The sequence below is a fragment of the Euleptes europaea genome, chromosome 11 (assembly GCF_029931775.1).
Source record: "Euleptes europaea isolate rEulEur1 chromosome 11, rEulEur1.hap1, whole genome shotgun sequence".
NCBI classification, from domain to species: Eukaryota; Metazoa; Chordata; class Lepidosauria; order Squamata; family Sphaerodactylidae; genus Euleptes; species Euleptes europaea.
In genome coordinates this window covers 64,021,577-64,043,974 of record NC_079322.1, presented here as the reverse complement: position 1 = coordinate 64,043,974, position 22,398 = coordinate 64,021,577, and the positions used below count along the sequence as shown (strand labels likewise).

General features: G+C 43.8%; 1 protein-coding gene across 2 annotated transcripts in view; it reads right to left on the bottom strand.

Moving 5' to 3' along the window:
* The window catches only part of CCNY (cyclin Y), a 107,261-nt gene that overhangs the window by 27,173 nt on the left and 57,690 nt on the right, over positions 1–22,398 (bottom strand). For both annotated transcript variants that reach the window (XM_056857474.1, XM_056857475.1), the window contains exon 2: positions 9,174–9,248. In XM_056857474.1, the coding sequence (XP_056713452.1) occupies positions 9,174–9,248 (75 nt within the window). The remainder of the gene's footprint in view (positions 1–9,173; positions 9,249–22,398) is intronic.

Here is a 22,398-nt window from a genome sequence, read left to right as displayed (position 1 = left end):
TTGCATATACATGAGATATCTTGGGGATGGGACCCAAATTCATTTATGTTTTATATACACTTTATACACATAGCCAGAATGTAATTTTAAACAATGTTTTTAATAATTTTTTATACATTGAACCATCACAAAACAAAGGTGTAACTGTCTCACCAGAATACCTGTATCAGTTGTTAAACAAGAGCAACAACAAACAACAAACAACAAACTTTCAGGCTTTCAGTCTCCACCTACGATGTACCTACAATGTCCCCAGTATCTTGCATAGGTTCCCCCCCCCCCGAGCCTTCTTCCACCAGTGCCAAGAGACAACTCTCCCTCTTTAAGACAGACCCAGTATGACGTAACTTCTCTTGTTCTTAACCTTCTGTCAGATAGGGACCTTCCCTCCCGTCTTTCGTCCCTCGCTTCTTCGCATCACTTCTCCTCGCCTCCTCCCTACTCCGTCAGCAGATTCTTCCATCCTCCAGCATCCCAATGCCTTCCTTGAACCCCTCCTTCCTCATTCACGGTCAGGGCCTCTTCCTCCCTTCCTTCATCATCCTCTACCTTACCTACCCCTCTGATCTTCCACTCCTGTCTGGAACATGCACACACCATCTCTCTTTCCCCGGGTTGGTTTTTCCTGGACTAGATGTGGGTGGAATACTCATTTCTAAGTAAACTCTACACTGCATGATTATTGCAGTTGCATTTTGGATCTGCTTTGAAGCAACACAAACAACAGCAATTTACTCAAGCTGTCTTCATAAGAAATGCCTCCGTATATTTAGAACTGCTCTAAAAATACCTCCATGCTTAAAATTGCCTGCTTTTCTCCATTTCTATTATGTAATCTCGATTAGGTCAATAATGATTTAAAAAAATAGTGAAGCTCATCTCTTTTTCAATCTCCCCCTCCTTGAGTAGGATATTAAACCGATCATCTGCCTGTGCATACATAGACTAAAATGATCCCTGGTGCCAACAGTCTGGGACTTGCACATGTGGGGGGCATGCCAACGGAGGGGGAAAGGGAAGGGAAGCCCCATCTCTCCAATGGGGCCCAATGACCCCCTTGGTCCATCAAAATCAGTATTGTCTACTCAGACTGGCAGCGGCTTTCCAGGGTCTCAGGGTGAGGTCTTTCACATCACCTACTTGCCTAGTCCCTTTAACTGGAGATGCCGGTGATTGAACCTGGGACCTTCTGCATTCCAAGCAGATGCTCTACCACTGAGCCACGGCCCCTCCCCAATGGAAGGTATAAAATGGGTTTTTTGTGAATTAAGAGATGATGAAGGAAGTTACATCTAGAATGTGTGACCTTATTCCTGCCCTTACTAAAGCAATGGAGTCAAAAGTTGCGTGGCCAAGACAGGCCTTCTTAAAGAGAAATATTCAGCTGCAGCAGGAATTTTGAACCTATTTTGGTCAGGTTTTCATTCCATGTTTCTCTTTACAACCACCCCTTTAAAATGATCCCTGGGAAAGTTCAGTACTCTTCTTCAAACCTGCCTATCCTGGGGCTTCAAGATGAGAACACATCTAATTTCCTGAATATAAAAATCGAGTACATTGTGAATTTGTCCCCGATACTGCAGCCTACTTACCACCTGCTCCTCTTTAGCTTCCATCAAGCTATCTGTCTTATTTTGGGAATGGAATTTCACAACTTTGCAAGCATGGCCTAAATTTAGAAATTCTGGAAAGCATTTTGGGAGCAAGAGGCTGCATCATAACAACAAAAAGTTTGCTTGAAAATAGGGGTTGTAATCAGAGGATCAGACATGTGTACATGTCATGGTCTTGTATAAAAGAGAGAGGAATTGCTCTATCAAGTACTGAACAGCTTAAATTGAGGGCTACAAAGCAAGCTTAAAGGGAACCTTAATTTTAGAAATTTTGCAGGTTTTACAGCTCTCAGTTCCTACAATCCTGGCATCTGGAGTGACTCAGCCTACTCTTTTCCACAGTAGACTACATAACTAATTGGAACCCAACCAGCCATGTGGGTGGCTTCATACAGCAAATACATGGTATCCCTAAGCAAATCTGCCTTTCTCCAGAGAAGTTTTTTCAAGATAATGGAAGTGATTCATAAACATGGTGAACTTTCACGTGGACCACTAGACTCTAACCTACGGAAAGGCTAAAAAAACATTTTCCCAGAGCAAACAGTGATGGCTGGCAGTGCCCTTGTTAGCAAGTATAATCATCCATCACTGTATCTAATCATCAACATGGCCCCAACAGTGGATACTTACACCCGCAGTTAGGACCATGTAGACAGAAGGGAGATTAGTCAGCAAACTCGGAGGAATCCCAGGTTTGCAGAAAAAATGGAAAAGTTAAAAAATGGAGAGGGAGTTAAAATTCCCCCAAACTGATGAACATTGATTGTGCAAGCACTGACAATGCACTTTTGTTGGCCCGCCAAGAGAACGGAAGAAGGAAACACTGCATGGGGGGGGGGAGCAAGAACCTCAGCTTCTGCTGCCCCCCCCCCCACAGCTGGGTGGGCAGAACAGCAGCTGCAAGGAATGGGAAGCAGAGCAGCAGGGGAGGGGGATGGAAGCCAGAGTGGCAGGGAGAGGTAGGCAGGCGCAGCAATGGGAAAGGGGACAAGTGGAAGACCAAGGAACTGGGGAGGGGGAAGGAAAGCACAGTGGAGGGAGTATACAAGATTTCCCCTCCTCCACAAGTTTCTCTCGAGTTGTTGCAAGAGGGAGGAGTGGGACCACCAGACCAAAAGAGGTTAGGTAAGCAAGTGGGGGGATGGGTTGGGATGTCTTTATTCTAGAAATAAATATTCACAGTCTAGTAATAGTTCATGTTTTACTTCATCCTGCGACTTCAGAACTACACTGCACAACAGGAGTTGAGTTGCATAGTTTAGAAGAAGTCTTTCAAGAGACTAGAGAAGTAAAATTTCCAGGCTTTTGGAAACCATAGGGCAAGAAAGGGGTTTCCCTGGGAAAAAATGGGAAATTTGGAGGGGGGGATTGAAATAGATGCAATATTTTCCTTTAATGTAAACTTTAATCTATTTTGCTACTTCAACAACATAAAATGTATATTTTATAACTCATCACATATTCAATGGCCTGCTCATGAAACTAATTCATAGTCACACTGGGAAAGCAGACAAAGTTTTGCCATGTACCAAACAGTAAACCGATGAATATTAAGCAGTGAAAAGTATGCTACTGCTACTACTTACCATTTTCAGGACTTTTTCTCAGGGATCACATAGCAAATGTAATGTTACATCACCACATCAGACTACCCAATGTAATGGTATTGAATTAGATCAAATAAAGTCTAACACAATCCTCCAAATGCGGGCATTGGAGTGGGGGCAGGAAATACATTCCCAGTACCAAGGCACGTGAACTAACACTCCCTCCATTTTGCAATGCTACGTGAATTTCACTCCTTTTTTGGAGGAGGAGGAAGAGGAAAAAGAAGAAGTAGAAGTGGTTTTTATATGCTGACTTTCTCCACCAAGGTTATCCAGCTGGCTTCATGTGGAGGAGTGGGGAAACCAACCTAGTTCACCAGATTAGCCTCCGCCTCTCATGTGGAGGAGTGGGGAATCAAACCCGGTTTTCCAAATCAGAATCCACGGCTCCAAACCACCGTTCTTAACCACTACACCACGCTGGCTCTCCAACTTAACCATTACACCACACTGGCTCTCCAACTTAACCAGTACACCAGCTTAATTGGTTACATGATGGTATCATGACATCATCTTCCTTCCTTGTCCCTCAACTGAAAGTCTCTGAGGTTGGGGGTGGTGGCAGCGAAGAAGACTTTTTTCTTTGCCACCACTGCATTTGCTGAATTTCATCCAGCTCAGCTGATTAAATGGTGTGAACCCTGCTAACCAAGGCTAAATTCATCTAATCAAGAAATGGCTATTAAATGTGACCATTTTGCTAGGTTCTTCTTGAATGATATTTTTGCTGATCCATTCTGACTTGCGCTTCAGTTTGGATGCAGAGTGGGTGATAATGATGACAGAAACACCGCCCAGTCAATTTTTTAAATGGATTGTTTCCGACTGATCTTCCTGATGGATGTTGACAAAATCTTTGGAGCTGTGAAAGCTACCACCTGTAAATTGAATCCTTGCCCACTTGGCTACTTAAACTGTGACAGGAGAAAATTAGGGACCCTGTCACAAAACACATGAATTATTTTTTACCTGAGAGATCTTTCCAAGAGGCAGTTATTAGACTACTGAAGAAGCTTTCTTCATCAGCCAAGAATAATTTGGTAAATAATAGACCAGTTTCCAATCTTTAGGGTTTTTTTTGGGGGGGGGGGTAAAGTAATTAAGCGTCAAGAGATCGACCACACAGTTTTCTGGATTCGTTTCAATCTGGCTTCTGCCCTCACTTTTGGACAAAGACAGTTTTGGTAGCCACAATAGATCATATCTGCCTACAGGTGGGCAGGGGGGATGTTTCTCTGTTAGTCTAAGCCACAGATTCCCAAACTTTTTGAGTCATGGAGCACTTTTCAGGAAAGAAATGTTTCACCTAATTTTCACCTAGCACCTATATACTAAACTGAATGACAGTAGTATATTCCTTTCCAGTCCCTTCATGGAGCACTAGGAGCTGTTTTGCGGAGCACAGTTTGGGAATCTCTGGTCTAAGCTATATATCTAAAGGATTCAGTAAGGAACTATAGCAGTTACAGATTGTTGCCCGTTTGTATAAGGAGGAGAGGTGTCCGGCTGTGGAACTTTTTTCTGCACTGGGAGCCACTATTTTGTGGAATGGACTGCCACTAAAGATGTAGGGCTGGATCTAGCAATCAGCTCATGCATGGATCATGGATTTCCTCTACTTCCCCTTCCCCCCAGCAGTCCCTTCTTAACTCCTGGAAAAATTAATTCCTGGGGCCATACGGCTCCACGAATGGAAGAAACAGGAGGGAAAATTTTGCCCCCTGCTATTACTCCACACAAGTCCTGCGACCACAGGAATCAGCTTTTCCAGGATTGGAAGGCGCAGATAGAGGGAGGGGGAAGCAAGGAAGAGACATGACCATCAGTTCCTCCTACTGACAGACTGTTGGATCCAACCTGTGTGTGTGTGTGTGTGTGTGTGTGTGTGTGTGTGTGTGTGTGTGTGTGTTAAGTGCCGTCAAGTCGCTTCTGACTCATGGTGACCCTATGAATCAAAGTCCTCCAAAATGTCCTGTCTTTGACAGCCTTGCTCAGATCTTGCAAACTGAGGGCTGTGGCTTCCATTATTGAATCCATCCATCTCTTGTTGGGTCTTCCTCTTTTCCTGCTGCCCTCAACTTTTCTTAGCATGATGGTCTTTTCCAGTGACTCTTGTCTTTTCATAATGTGATCAAAGTATGATAGCCTCAGTTTAGTCATTTTAGCTTCTAGGGTCAGTTCAGGCTTGATTTGATCTATAACCCACTGATTTGTTTTTTTGCCAGTCCACGATATCCGTAACACTCTCCTCCAACACCACATTTCAAAGGCATCTACTTTCTTCCTATCAGCTTTCTTCAATGTCCAGCTTTCACACCCATACATAGTAATAGGGAATATGATGGCATGAATTAACTTAATCTTGGTGGGCAGTGACACATCCTTACACTTCAGAATCTTTTCTAGCTCCTTCATGCCTGCCCTTCCCAGTCTCAATCTCCTTTTGATTTCTTGGTTGCAGTCTCCCTTTTGGTTGATGATGGAGCCAAGGAATAGAAAGTCTTCAACAATTTCAATTTTCTCATTGTCAACCTTAAAGTGGTGTAAGTCTCCTGTAGTCATTACTTTTGTCTTCTTGATGTTCAGCTGTAGTCCTACTTTGGCACTTTCTCTTTTAACTTTCAACAGTAGTCGTTTCAAATCTTCACTATTTTCTGCCAGTAATGTAGTAGCATTGGCATATCTCAAATTGTTAATGTTCCTCCCTCCAATTTTCACTCCACCTTCATCTACAGCTAATCCAGCTTTCCTAATTATATGTTCTGCAGTATATTATCTCTAATAATCTTTAGGAAGGACTGTGGGTCTGTTTTGTTGTGAACAGCCTTTGTATCAATTGGTTGGTAGTAGATTTGGAAGGGGAGGGTGGTGCTTGGGTTTTAGTTTTCTGGGTTTAGATTCAGAAGGATAGTCGCATTGGTCTGCAGCAGAAGAGCTAGATTCGAGTCCACTACCACTTTGGAGACCAACGAGGTTTTCAGGGTATAAGCTCTTGAGAGTCAAAGCTCTTTTCGTCAAGATTGTTTTTGTTTTAATTAGATTTTATTGTTGCTGAGAGGTTCTGCCCACATCACGATGTAACTTCTTTTTGAGAAAGACAAGTTCATAAATTTTGTTGACAGAAAATTAAATAATAAATAGTCTTCATTCCTCTCCCCAAAGCATCACCCAAATCTGCCTTGTAAGATCAGACCTGCTCAGCTTGCAGTGAAGTTTAGAGAACTGCTGTTGAAAAGTAAGGTATAAAAATCCACCCAGCACCTAGGTTTCCCCACTATGTTCTTCTTGGTTTAAGAAGGAACAAAGCATTACATGACATACAGGTTTAGCTTCAAAAGGTAGCCTTATCTCAAGTTCTTTTTCCCCCCATCCCACAACTTTATGTCTTGACTTGATTATGTTATGCATCTTGCTGCTGCCCATAAGCACGGTCGCCAATTATACAAAGCAGGGCCACGGAAATAAGCAGCGTAATTACGTGAGGACCTAAGGCTAAATTGTACTAGAGGTTACTGGGGCGGAGCGAGAAAGATATTTTTGGCAAAAGTCTCTTAAATATATTTTTTTTCTATAAGCAACATGCTGGCCGCTTATTATATATGGTAGCTTGGGCGCGGGGAGTTGTGTGACGGCAACATCACTCAAACCCAACACTGCAGAATGAATAAGCCAACAGTATATTCATCCCTTTCTGCTGATGCCATCAAGAGGCACTTAGAAGCAAATACCATTAATTTCCTGGAGAGGTGCAAACCCAGACTAATAAATGATGATAGTGAAGTCCGCTGATCTGTGAGTACAAGGAGGACGCCTGTGATTTGTTGTTATAAAGCAGGCAGGCTGCACCGCCAATTCGGAAGAATAAACATATTTGGCGAGAGCATCAGAAGGTACAAATCTCTTCAACTGAAACAACTTGAACTGGCTGTAGAATTACTCTAAATTGCTCTGACAATGAGCTCTTTTGATGTTGTTTTTTAAAAATACATGACATACAACAGGAGCCTATGAGGTCCAATGGTGCTACACCTTGTGTCAATACTTGCTCATCTTTTAACCAATCGAAGGCCCTCGATTCCAACTTAGTCCCACATAAATTAAGACGTGCACAAATGTGGGCTTGAGCACCCCTGAATTGAGCACCAGGATCACAAGCACCCCTGAATCCTCCCTCCCTTCTCACATGGGTCACAATAAAGGATTTGGTAATCTAAGACTCACTCTGGTTACCCGTGATGTTTAAACACAAGCATGTGTGGGATAACCGGAGTTATTTTCCCCCCCACATTGTGTGTGTAAAGTGCCGTCAAGTCGCAACCGACTTATGGCGACCCCTTATGCGGTTTTCAAGGCAAGAGACTAGCAGAGGTGGTTTGCCAGTGCCTTCCTCTGTATAGCAACCCTGGACTTCCTTGGTGGTCTCCCATCCAAATACTAACCAGGGCTGACCCTGCTTAGCTTCTGAGATCTGACGAGATCAGGCTAGCCTGGGCCATCCAGGTCAGGGCTTTTTGCCTATTAGCCAGAATGAAATTTTGGATCCCTATTAACACCTAACATACCTTCATGTTCCCACTTGGACACGTAACATTTCATTTAATTGTTCATTTAATGTTTATATTTCAGATTAGAAAGATAGAATATGGTATATTGCTCTAAACTAATTTATTAAAAAAAAAACAGAATTTTACCTCAAAGCTCAATTTATTTAAAAAAATTCCATTATCAAGTTTGCCACTGTTAAATGCCAATAAAGGTTCTGTATTCTGTTTGCCACTGTCATTTTCAATGTTACATTTTCATGCAGGTACTGAAATTTAATATTATTACCATTTTAATACTTTTTATAACAGCTTTTTAAAAAAATATTTGTCAGATTAATATTCAAAAGATTACAGCAAAATAATATCCACAGCCCCTTCAAAAGAAAGATTTGTGTAACATTCAATGAGGATCTGTGCTACACATCAATAACGGAACACTCAGCCCGTCATGTGTGTCTTTATAATGGAAAATTCATAAATTGAAGATAAACGCACAGAAGATTGAGGGTAAACAAATCCTAATAAATAATCTAGCGGCATAAACTCAGTGACTCGTTCACTGAAAATCTTTAATATATGGGCTCATAAGTTGTATTTGAAGAGATGACCCGGTGTGCCAGGAAACTTGTTGTGTTGTATTTTGTGAAGTCCATGCCCGGTTACAGTATCTTGCATTGCCAAAGCAAGACAGGCAGGAAGACCATTCATGAAGGGGGCCCAGAGCCGCTCAGAAGCCAGCGTGACCCTTACACTGGCATCCGTGCTACTTGTGCTGTGCAAACTGGTACGGACGCCGGCATAGGGTGACTTATGCTTGGCCCCCTGGATGCTGGTGGCAGCGTGGCACTCGGGAGCCGGCGCTGCCTCCCGCTGGAATTTTCTCAACATATCTCCCCGCACCAGCATCCACGTAAACGTTCATGGGGCCGGATCTGCCTTTAGGCAGCTTCCTAAGCCCTCGCAGGGCAGGAACGCACCATTTTGCAGCCGTTCAGTTACACCTGCAAAATGGTCGCGCAGCCCTGTGAAACTCTACGGGGAATTCCACTGGCTTTTTTCTAAATTGCACTTTCCTCCCTTTTTTTGCCTTGCTGCCACCACCTAACCACCCCCTTCAGGAATAGGCTGTTAAAAGATAATTTTTGCCTGAGATTCTTTTGTTAACGCCTTCAAAAACGGAAATAAACCATGTGAAGAATCCCATTCTAAACAATTTCATTTATGAGCCAATTCAAATGAAGTCAAGGGCAGCCTGATTGTAAGCATTTGTGTGGGGTAATCTGCCCTGCAAATGCCAAGGTAACACTATACTGTGCTGACAGAAAACAACAGGTCTTTTTCTTTTTCTGTTTGTAACGTTCTCCAGTATTCTTCCTTCCAAAAATAAAATAAAGCTTGTCACTTACCATCTGTTTGAGATTTGCTGAGGAATATTGTGCTGGCTCGTGGATGATCTGAAGGATTGAACTCCATGTTCAAATCTTGGAAAAGAGAGGGAGAACAGAGAATGTGATTTATTTAGGGACAGGAGCACATCTTTGTTTCGTTTTCTAAACATACATTCGTCCATTTTAAAGCAGCGTTTTAAAAATGTATGAGTTTAAGACCCTGAATTATAGCCTCTACTTTCACGGCTAGCTCCTTTTCAAAGGAAAGTCCATTCAGACATCATTTTAAAGTGGTCTTTGGGGGTTACTGCACTTTGTATTCCCAGCAATGTATTAAGAGTTTGAAAATGTTATAAAAAACATCACTTTAAAAGGGTTTTTGGATACCACGGCTTATAAATGGTTGGAAGACGTCTTCAAAGCTAAAGGGGCCAAACAAAGTGTGAACAGTATTTTCTTTAACGTTTTCAAACTCTTAATACATCGCTGGGGATACAAGTGGGGTAACCCCCTTAGTTCAGATGAAAAAGAATCACTTGTGCCTCTGCAAGTTATATAAGGTGCTGATTGTTATCACAAGGACATCACCTTTTGTCAGATCATAGAGTTTACGTTCAGACACAGAGCTGTTTTCGGGCAAGACCCAGAGTGACAACATGGTCAGAGTGCTGATTTTAAACGGGAGGTCTGAGTTCAAATCCCCACTGACATATGAAACTAGCAGTGTGACTCTGGAATAATTACCTCCCCACCTAACCTACTATACAGGGTTGTTGTGAACACTGAAAAAGAGGGATGGGGGAAAAAAACTAGGTATGCTTCTCTGAATCCCTTGGAAGGAAAGCATAATACAAAAGTATTATTCTGGACTTCTAAAATGCACTTTGCCTGTGGTGCAGATGGAAGCACCAGGTAGAAGAGCTTTAGGGGGAAAGAATTGTTTCATCTTGTCTTTTCCGCCATAAATGACAATGAAATGTTTAGGCAATTTTGCTACTAATTATTTGTATTAGGCCAATACATTCTGTGGATTCATTTGCATGGTTGTGCTACTACTAGAAATGGGCACTTACAAGAGAGTGGGGATTCATCTATGAGACGGATGAAGAAGAAGAGCAGAGCAAGAGATATTTTGTTTATTGACCGGGGGTCTCCAACCTTTTTGAACTTGTGGGCACCTTGGCATTCTGACACAAGGTGGTGGGCACTGTCACAAAATTATTGCCAAAGGAGGAGGAGGAGCTGGGTTTTATATGCCAACTTTCTCTCACTTAAAGGAGAATCAAACCGGCTTAAATTCACCTTCCCTTCCCCTCCCCACAGCAGACACCCTGTGAGGTAGGTGAGGCTGAGAGAGCTCTAAGGGAGCTGAGACTGGCCCAAGGACACCCAGCTGGCTTCATGTGTAGGAGTGGGGAAACCAACCGGTTCACCAGATTAGTGTCCGCCATTCATGTGGAGGAGTGGGAAATCAAACCCGGTTCTCCAGATCAGAGTCCACCGCTGTTAACCACTACACCACGCTGGCTCCTCCATGCTGAAGAAGGCGAAGGCAACCACAAAATGTCATGGAGCAAGGTTATGTGTAACTCTAATAGTAACTCCTCGACATTTCAGGCAGAAGCTCTGCTTAACCAGACGCCTTTTAATCTGTATAGCCAATCAGACGTCATGCTGGGCAAAAACTCCACCTGGCCCTGCCCACTGTCTAAAAGCACTTTGTGGACACCAGGAAAAATGTTGATGGGTGCAATGGTGCCGACGGGCCCCACGTCGGAAACCCCTGGTTTATTCCTTTTGACTCTAAGGAGACCACTTTGATAACAGTCGCTGCAGCAACTCTACTCAAACTGTGATGCAGGTGCATCGAAAAGATGGAGACCAGCGATTATCCTCAGTTCCAGAGGATACAGGAGAGGGGATACTGGAGAGAAAGGATAAGAGGAGGGGGGAGTTTCCTTTTTGCCCTCCTCTCTTTCTGCCTGACTCCTAGCTGTCCAACCTGTTGTGCCTGTGCTCCCTGCTGCCAATATTCAGAAGCCACATGAGGGTACAGTGTGCCTACAAGTCCCACAGCCACCACCAAGCTTGAAGGGCAAGTGGATCAGGAGATGCATAAGGAAGAATTATTCATTCATGTTTCAAAGAATCACGCAGAGTTCTTTTGTGGGTAACAAGAAGTGCTAGCAAGCAATTCTCCCATCTGCAATATTCGCCTAAAAGTAACAGCTCGAATCGACGGCTCAGTCAAACCAGAATGAAGAGGCTTAGGCTAAAATACAACAAAAATACTACTGAAGATGGTATACATGAATCTGATAGTTTCGCATTTGTCATATGTATCTCCTTCCTGCTCCCACGATATTGCTGACAGGCACAACATTGCGAGTGCTAAATGCAAAAGCTAATCATGCGGGGCTGTGTGGCTGTTAGCTGGGCGGTTATTATTCAATGAGATTGCTAAGGATGGTGACTCTGGTTGAGATTAAACAAGTCAACAGTTAGCCAAGCATCAGTGTGCAAGAGAAGTTCTCCCTTCCAAGTCACAGGAAAAAGAAAACAGGGCATTGCTCTTCCACTTACGGGGCCTTCCTTTGCATGGGGGGAAAACACAAAGCGAAAGGAGTACAAATGGTCTACAATCATCAGTAAGACTTCCAATATAGCCTCTTCACACAGTACATTTTCAGATTTGGACCTAAGAACATAAGAAAGGTCATGCTGGATCAGACCAAGGCCCATCACGTCCAGCAGTCGGTTCACGCAGTGGCCAACCAGGGGCCTCTAGGAAGCCCCCAAACAAGACAACTGCAGCAGCACCATCCTGCCTGTGTTCCACAGCACCTAACATAATAGGCACACATCTAAACATTTATGCCATAAATGTTTTGAAGAAGTTGGTTCTTGTAGGTTATCCGGGCTGTGTAACCGTGGTCTTGGTATATACCAAGACCACGGTTACACAGCCCGGATAACCTACAAGAACCAATGAACTCTGACCGTGAAAGCCTTCGACAATGTTTTGAAGAAGTGTTTGCCCGCCTAGGAATACTCTTCAGGGAACTAGGATTGGCTGCCATTCCCTTTCGAATACAGCTCACAGTCCCTGTGTAATGTGCCAGAAAAGGGGTGGTGGTTTCGAGCTGCCTTGCTCTCGTGCCTTCAAACAGCTGTACCCTGCAGAAATCAGCAAAGTATACTTCACAAGGCATGAAGCTGAACATTTTCACCCGACAATGGGCTGGATCCAACCAGACTTTCTGTTGGTAAAAAAGGAAGGAGGGATCCTCTTACACCGAAACTGAAGTCCAGTGGCACCTAGAAGTCTAAAAACACTTATTCCAGTACGAGCTTTTGAGAAAGAGAGCTCTCTTTGACCACCAAAACACACTATCCTGAGAATCATAGGACCTGGCTGCATGTATGAAAGCCACATGGGACAGTATGGTGTATATAGGGGAATGGGACGAGACTGAGTGAAAAAGCAGGCAGGATCCAACCCAGTATCCGCATACCACGATACTGTTAAAGGAGGAGAAATAGGAGCCACTTAGTGGCAACATGTGGAACATCTGGTGTTCCAGAAGAGAAATCTGGGCCTGGGACCCCGAGGAAAGGCGGGATGTCAATATTTTAGTAAATAAATAAATGAACAAAACCATGGTGTATAAAAATAGATTCTGCTGTAAACATGTGCTTTAGGCATAGAAATCAAACTGCGAGGAGCTTCCTTAAAAGGTCATGCCTGCAGTAAAAACAAAAAAACAGCTCCTCTTGTTTGGGCAATGTCGGCCGAAGCTTATGACTATTAAAAAAGGCGCTGCTTTTACAGAAACCCAGTCAGCAGACCCTCAACATGACTTTGCTCAGCAAGACAAACCGTACACGCACCTACCAGATACAGATCCTGTTTAGAACAGTTATAAACCCAACCCTACAATCCAAATGCCTTTTGATAATGCATGATTAATGTAAACTTTGCTATGTGTGATTTGGTTTAACTTTTTTCAAATCCTCTACTTCAGAGTGACCCAGGGTTTAGAAGCTGGTGGTCGCTGGGGGCGGAGGGGGGGGGATGATACAAGGAGAGGGGGAGAAGAGATGGTACTTTGGCATCATTTTAAAGAGGGAGAGAGAAAAACATTCCTTAAACTCATTAGGGGGGGGGGGGGAATTGTCACAAAAATGACTGAAGGCCAGGTATCCTAGCAACTAGGAATTCAGAGCTTTCCTGGGTGTGTAATAGGAAACACAAGCTTTAGTTGGCTCAAAAGGCCTCAAAAGGAAGAACACACATTCGTTTTGGAGGGAAGACCCTGTTATCTTACACCGTTCAGTTGGTCTCCTTTTATATGCCTGACTTGCGTAGGGGTTCCTATAGTAAATTAAAAAGGTGAAGGTCCCCTGTGCAAGCACCGGGTCAATCCTGACCCATGGGGTGACGTCACATCCCGACGCTTCCTAGGCAGACTATGCTTACGGGGTGGTTTGCCAGTGCCTTCCCCAGTCCTCTTCCCTTTCCCCCCAGCAAGCTGGGTCCTCATTTGACCCACCTCGGAAGGATGGAAGGCTGAGTCAACCTTGAGCCGGCTACCCGAAACCGACTTCCGTCGGGATCGAACTCAGGTCGTGAGCAGAGCTTGAAGGACTGCAGTACTGCAGCTTTACCACTCTGCGCCACAGGGCTCCTAAAGTAAATTATAATGAATATATATATTATAATAATTAATTATAATAAATTATAGTAAATTAGAAACCTATAAACAGGAGCAGAGTCATTGGCCCATTTCTGGATATTCTAATGGAGAGGTACCCCACACCACCACCGATGCCGCTATTTTTTGCTATTGTCCGTTTATGTGCATAAAAGGCACTCCACACTCATTTTTCTGCAGAAAGGAAAGGGGAGATTTCTGACTTTTCCTTAAAGGGATGTGCGGTTGTTGATCAATTTATAAAGCTTTATTTTCTGCATATCTGGGAAGTTCTCCAAGTATGTAGAGACCCCTATCTTGTCTGTGGGTGATCCTGAGGGGCCAGACAATATACTATTAAAGTAAGACATCAACCAAGGATTCATTTGTGCTCCAATGCTGTCATCCTTCCCCATACACAATATGGGCATACTGTACACAGATACACTCTTGAGTGAAACCCCCAAATGGTTTCATTACGCACATAAAAAAGAGCAGATTTATTGCTCAGAAATACTCACAGGACTCTATGCATAAGGAAGAAATATATTCTATGCATAAGGAAGAAACTGCTAATGAGAGCATTTTTAGGGGACAACGGCATCAACTGCCGTTAGGGTGGCCAACTCCGGGTTGGGAAATACCTGGCGATTTTGGGGGTGGAGTCGGAGGAGGGCCGGGTTTGAGGAGGGGAGGGACTTCAACGGGGTATAATGCGGCCATTTTCTCCAGGTGAACTGATCTCCATCGCCCGGAGATCAGTTGTAATAGCAGAAGATCTCCAGCTACCCCCTGGAGGTTGGCAAAAAAAAAAAATAGCACTGTAGCTAAAAGAATCATTAAAGAACTATACTAGTTTCCTTCTCTATTACATATTAAATAACATTTTTAAATGTTATTTAATATGTTATAGAGAATGAAACTAGTATAGTTTTTTGCCAGCTTCGGGTTTAGCACAAAGTTCTTTTTTCCTAACCACCTGGAGGTTGGCAACCCTAACGACAGTAATTGCCTAAACCTGAAAACTGCTGGTTCAAGGCAGCATCATTATACACCTCTCTCCCATTTGGTGAAGGGCACTTTCACACATGCCAGATAATGCACTTTCAATCCACTTCTAATGCACTTTGCAGATGGATTTTACTGTGTGAATTGGCAACATCCACTTGCAAATGATCGTTAAAGTGCCTTGAAAGCGGACTGAAAGTGGATTATTCAGCATGTGTGAAAGCGCCCAAAGTTTCTTAGGGGGTTACCGCACTTGTATTCCCAGCGATGTATTAAGAGTTTGAAAACGTTATAAAAAATACTGTTTGCACTTTGTTTGGCCCCTTTAGCTGTGAAGACGTCTTCCAACCATTTATTAGCCGTGGTATCCAAAAACCCTTTTAAAGCGATGTTTTTTATAACATTTTCAAACTCTTAATACATCGCTGGGAACACAAAGTGCAGTAACCCCCTATGTCTCCTTCCCAGAACGTGCTAAATGCATTCTCTCCTGGCCCCAGGGAAAATATCGACACTGGTTTGGTCCTTCCAAGCAGGAGAGTTGCCTTCATCCACACCCTACCGTTCATTTATTTACATCATATATAGTCTGCCTTTCTCACTGAGACTCAAGGTGGATTACACCGTGCAAGACAATTTAAATCTACTGAATGGGACAGCCAACAGACAATACAATAGAGGTTTGGATTACAAAATCTCTGAAAACGAGCAGAAATTTGACAATACGGCTGAAACCAAGCATAAGCATTAAGATGACACTTCAAATGGTTCAGGAATTACATAGCAGAATCATGTTTTTAGAAAGTACATACTAGACACCGCAGTCCAGTGCCCATTCAATAGTAAATCTCCTCTCCCCCAAAATACCTCAAAAGAATAAAGACAGTAAAAGATCTGATTAGTCATCAGATTAAGAACGGAGAAGGCTCTGGTTCATCTGCTTGGAGTTAAGTTCATTGAATCCCATTCTGTGAAGGCATCCCCAGATACATTTTTTTTCCCTTTTTCTAATGCAAACTAATAGCTATTTGGAGGAAATAAATGGGTTCCAGAGGTTGAGGCAGTTTACTATCAGAGCCAGGATTCCTGTGTGAGTAAGCAAATCTGTCTGTTACGCAGTCAAGATTAAATTGCCCCAAACCACTATACTTCAAACAGTATTGTTGACATTAGTCTTTCAGTCTTGTGATAGCCAGAAATAAAAGGGTTGTTGAGAAATAATCACAAGTTGTGTGGGGGTGGAGTGGGGAGAAGAATGCCATCTCCATTCACAGACGGCACCCTGCAGAGGGGGTGGGGGACGACAAACATTATAATTTACATAATTCTCCATTCATTAATCTTTTATCACAATTAATTTCTAAAACAAACGCTTACAATACCTGTAAGTACTGTTATCAATTTTTCATAGGTGCATGAGCCAAATGACATTTGAGTTCAAAGAGGCAGCGTGAAGTCAGAAAAAGGCAGTTAGGCTAGGGGGTAAAAGAGAAAGGGTTGCAAGTTAGGGGGTAAGATTTATTTAAATAGATTTTCTTGGAATGACAGAAAAATAGACGCCCGATAGAATATGCTCATCTAGGGGTTAGCTGGGGATTTAGGTAGTTTGGTTTCTGTTCAGTAACTGAAGTACTGAGTCTGCCTAGAAGTAAACCACTGCAAGCGGTGTTAAACCTCAGTTCCTCAGGTTTAAACTTGTAAAATATACACATAAAATATGCAAATAGAGACACACACAGGTACGCAGCTTTTGGGGTTGGGAGCCTTAAGTGTGGCAGCCAGGCTATTGCCAGGAGTTGGTTACAGGAATTGCATCACCCCATGCTGAAAAATCTACACTGGTTACTCAATCTGCACACAAGTCAAAGTGCTTATTCTTATCTTTAAAGCCCTAAATCAGGGGTCTCAGACATGCAGCCCACGGGCCAGATCTGGCCCCTTGACAGCTCTTATCCGGCACGCAAGCCAGCCAGGGCAGCCACCACCAACGCAACTCTCGATTTGGGTTGACACATGGCCTGGCCTGACCAAGTGACCTGTATGTCATACCCAGCCCTCAAAACAAATGAGTTTGACACCCATGCCCTAAATGGCTTGAGGCCAGGGTACCTGAAAACCTGTCTCCTCCCTTACCATCCATCCATCAAGTTAAGATCTGCCTCACAAATACTGCTCTCTGTGACGCCATCAGGCCATTTCTCTGGTCCGAGAGGCACTGCTCTTACAGACTATAAATTGTCTTCACCCTGCCCTTAACCTTAGAATCAATTTAATATTATGGGCACTATTTCCCCCAAAAAGGATCCATGCTACTTATCAGGAAGGGAAGTCTAAAGTTTTTGTAAATGTGTTGTGCAGAGGTTTTGCATTTTCTCCCTAGATTTATACAGTCTAAACAAATACCAGCTGGAGATATATAATCCCCTGCTTACTTTCCGCATTTGCAATCAAAATTCTGTTCTTACAGACAGCCTAGGCATGTTTCCCAGCAGGAACAAAATTGCGCACAAACACTTTGAGCTGTTAAAACCTTTCCTTAAGCTTCTTTCTATGGTTACTGCTTTAGCAGCGTCCAGTCGAGGAATGACTGGATTACCAGTCTCACCTCCCCAAAGAAACTGCATCGTCTTCAAACCTGAGGGTTGCAACTATGCTTTTCATGGGTCATCTCTCGTTGGCAGGCCAGAAGCTTCAACGAGCACAGAAATCTGGCTACAAATCCCACTCGTAACTGGGGTTTCAGCAGCAGGTATGGAAGTTCTCATGACGTTGTAGAACTCTAAATGTGCCGTACGCGCATGGAAACATGCAGAGCCTTTGACGAAGCTATAAGAATACCATGCCCTGTCAATAGACTAACCCCACACTCACCGCCCATGACTTCCCAAGGGAAGTGTGGAGAAATGCGTTTTTCTTTGGAAGTTTGAACTGAGCAAAACCTTTACCTTGAGTTTACAAAAACATTATCTCTTGGCAGAAGTAGGGTCAATTGCTCACCAGCCTCACCCACCAAGGCTTTAGAAATTCAAATGGTAGGCCTGGCGGGATACAATGAGATGGTCAAATCACACACACACACACCTGGAGCTAGACAGGTGACGTCTAGTAGGGAACAGAGATTTGGAGGATTTAAGGTGCTTGAAAGACTACGCTTCTCTGAATTAACCTTCCCTCCCGGCAAAGAGATGTTAATACTCCTTGGCACAAGGAGGGTCAGTTTTCAAGGCAGACAGAGCTCTCACCTGGGGCCTGCTGAAGGCGGCCATTGCTATGGGGAGGACTGCAGACCTAAGCAGAGGTTCCAAGGTAGTGAGAACCCTTTAGGACCACTGCCACTTTTAAGTTTAAGGCGCCTACCTTAGGTTGACATCCGTTAGGGCACGTACAGAGGGAGGGACAGAGAAATTGCATTTTACATTTTTCTTTTGGATCCCTTGCTCAATCTGTTGCTGCGCTGAGACTATGCGTGTAGACCTTTTCTTTTTAATAAATGTTTTATAACTTTAAATGCTGGTAGCAGTTTCTCTGTACCAAATTAGACCTCACATAATGCTGCCTTATACTGAATCCGACCCTTGGTCCATCAAAGTCAGCATTGTCTACTCAGACCAGCAGCGGCTCTCCAGGGTCTCAGGCAGAGGTCTTTCACATCACCTACTTGCCTAGTCCCTTTAACTGGAGATGCCGGGGATTGAACCTGGGACCTTCTGTGTTATGTATGTACATAGTTAGGCGATATGCAGGGGGAAACTTAGGAGCTTGAGTCTCGGACGAAGGATCCTAAACCTAGCAAGCGCCATTGGTCCAAACCGGCCAGCGCCATTGGCCCTAAGCCAGCATGCGCCATTGGCGACCCGGGGTTGTTCCCCCCTATCACGGATCGGGGGAGTGGCTGCGGGAGGCCAGGGGGGCATATAAGCAGGGCCGTTTGCACTGTGTTCTTTAGTTCTGTTCTTCACTACAATAAAGCGTTGTTGTTGGAACTCCGTCTCGACCTCATGTGTCCTCCCCACGCAGACTTAACATTCTGCATGCCAAGCAGATGCTCTACCACTGAGCCACAGCGCCTCCACCATTCTGGGCATACTCTTTTAAAAGGAGTGCCAGGAAGAAGGGGAGGGGCAGTTAGTTGGCAAGTGGCTAATCCCCCAGTGGCACACAAGGTAGTAAGCTGTCCCTGGGGTAACCAGACACTGAGTTGTGGGAGACAAAGACATGAGCCGAGGCCTTAGAACGGCAACACAGAGAAGGGAAGGTTGGAGCCCTGGTCCTCTCAAAGGCTAGGTGGTGGAAGTGGTTGTACCAAGAGAGGGAGCAAGAGTCCATACAGGCTAGGACCTTTGTCACACAGGCAATAAATCCTTTTAAAGTTAGGCAAGGATGATTATTATAAGTAGTTCATTCTTTTAAAAAGAATATTCATGCTTTGCTGTTAACAATTTTAAGTAGCGTTGTCTGCCACGGACTTTCAGAATACCACAGGTTAAAAACCCCACCTTTCATTCTTACAAATCTACATGCACACGAAGTATGATACATGTTCATCATCACTGAAGAGCTCTTCCAATACCCTGAGCACAGTGAACCAAGCAAGGTGACAGATAGCTCTCCATTTCTAATTTCAGCTGTTCCGTTATGAAGTCCCTTTGTAATATTCTTGCCGCTGATCACAAAGCTTTTGACTCGAGTACGATAAAGTTAAAAAAATTGTCTGTATAAATGATAACTTGGGGAAAGTAAAGTAAAACAAAAGTAGGCATCCGCCAGCTCCTTTTCGGTGCAAGTAAAAGTGACAAGGAGGTAGGTCAATTTCCCAAGGGAACATCCTCCGATTGTTCCCTGTCAATGCTATACCATTATCTTGAGGATATACTTTGCTAGTGAAAAGATCTGCATGTCAAAGTACATGGAAAGTCCTAGTACAAAACTACTAAGCAGAGATTTATTTATTTAAAGCTTACATGCTATTTCATTTAGAATGCACATACCTTGCTTTCATAGCACAATGCTCTTGAAACAACTTTCATATGCAAAATATCAATGTACGCAATAAAACGTAAAAGTCGATAAGTTAACAGAACAATGGAGCCCCGGAACAAAGCAATGCGGCCATTTTCCGATCTTGTAATTAACTAACACATTTGGTATCTAGTTTGTGTGAGCATATTACATGTCAAACTGCACTGGGCAAGTATGGCAAATATTGAGGCGTGTCTACAGGAGATGGAGAGAAGCATTGTCATGGCCATTCAATACATGGCCATTCAATGAAGGGGGGAAAGTGTGGTTAATTTCAGCCTAATGAAATAAGGTGCTACTGAAAAACACACTGCCTTGCAGCAGTGATTGTACAATGCACGGAATATCAAGTTACCAAATATATAACTCCCTCTCAGGCTTTGCCTATTTTAATATTTTAAAAAATGTACTGAATATTATGTCATTCACAACTTTTTTTTTCTTTACAAATGCTGTAAACAAAAGATAAATATTGTACTCGGGCACAACCGTACAAGCTGATAAATGCACTGCAAAGGAAAAGGAAAGGGAAGCATTTCTTGCTTGAAACAGCAATCAGTACTACATTGTTTCTGGGCTCAACGTGCAATGAAGGAGCCAGAGGAGCTGACTTTTGCCTCCCCAAATCCTCTGCTAAAAGAAGTCATGGTCATCAGAGCTCCATATTTACTAAGGTTCCGTTGCAGCATCTCAAAAGGGCAGAACTGGCTACATGGCTGCAAAATTCAGCATCCATATAGCCTCCAGCTGAATTCCCTCCCCAAAGCAAGTGTTTTAACAGCTAAGGTTGTTAAGAAAGCGGCAGGAAAAACCCGTATTGATAACTTATGGAATTAAGTCATCAAACTATTTCACACACATTACACAGCAACAAACCAGGAGTGCGAGCCACAGTTCCAATTGGCAATATGGGGTTAACATGGGTCTAGTAGTAGAAGAAAAAAAGGGGAGGAATAAAACCCAACCTAAAAACAAAAGCTGGGTACTCAAGGTTAGGTGAAAAGACAATATATATAAGTCTATGTATTAATACTGAAAGTATAATTTATTAGAAGCGCTATGTAAAAATTAAAATTATTTAAAAGCATTAAAATAGCACAATGGCATTTCCTGAGGTTGATAACTGTAACCACATACCAAACGCGTTTCGGCCTATGGGGCCTTCATCAGTGGTTAATTAAAACCCTTTGTTAAGCCTGCACACATTTACAGAAATACATTAATGAATACGAATACAAACAGTTCAAACCCAACCAGGCATGTGTATATGTTGTAAATTCTATACCCAATTACTCAAACATCTGGTATAATAGGTTCTTGTTGTAATACTGGTTAGTATAAGTCTCTCATATATTATGTGTGCAGGTATCAACCTAGTAAAGCAGGCGCCTTTGGATTTCTGACGCAGCGCGGTGGGCGCCGCCACAAAAAGTTCTTAAAAATCTGAACAGCCAATCAAATCTCCAACAGCCAAAAAGAAGCCTTGCCAGGCAAGAGCCCCACCATTTGCTTTCTAAAAATGCTTGGCAGGTGCCAGGAAAGGTGTTGAAGAGCCAGGTTGCCAGGTCCCTCTTCGCCCCCAGTGGGAGGTTTTTGGGGCGGAGCCTGAGGAAGATGGGGTTTGGGGAGGAGAGGGACTTCAGTGCCGTAGAGTCCAATTGCCAAAGCGGCCATTTTCTCCAGGTGAACTGATCTCTATCAGCTGGAGATTAGTTGTAATAGCAGGAGAACTCCAGCTAGTATCTGGAGGTTAGCAACCCTACATGGGCACCATGCCGTCCACAGGCACCACGTTGGGGATCCCAGGTCTACATGATGGGACTGTGATTTAAGAATGACAACAATAATACATGTGAAACATTCTGAATAATAAAAACTGTATGCAGAGGGTTGCAAATTGTCTGGAGGAAAAAAAATGTCCTTTCCCTTTGGTAGTAGCTTAATGGATGTTTACCCTGTGATGTTGTGACTTACCATATTTTTCGCTCCATAAGACGCACTTTTTTCCTCCTCAAAAGTGAGAGGAAATGTCTGTGCGTCTTATAGAGCGAATATGCGCACAGAGCCGGCTGGGCGCGCTGGGAGGTGGTCAGGGAAAGCCGCCTCGTGCCGTTCCAGCGTGCCCAGCCGGCTCTGTGCGCCCGCCCAGCCCGCTCTGTGTGACTGCCCACTTCCCAGCTGGGAAGCGGGGGGGGGGGAGCACAGAGCCGGCTTGGGCCGCCCACCCGCCTCCCAGCCTGCTCTGTGCGCCCGCCCACCTCCCAGCCCGCTCTGTGCGCCTGCCCGCCTCCCAGCTGGGAAGCAGGGGGGGAGCACAGAGTCGGCTGGGCGCATGCGCCGGCTCGCTCTGTGCGGTCCTGCCCGCCTCCCAGGGCATTCACTCCATAGGACAAGTTTTTAGAGGAGGAAAACATGGTTTTTTCTTGTTTTCCTCCTCTAAAAACTAGGTTTTTGGAAAGGTGCGCCCTTATGGAAAGGTGCGTCCTATGGAGCGAAAAATACGGTACTTTCACATCATGAAA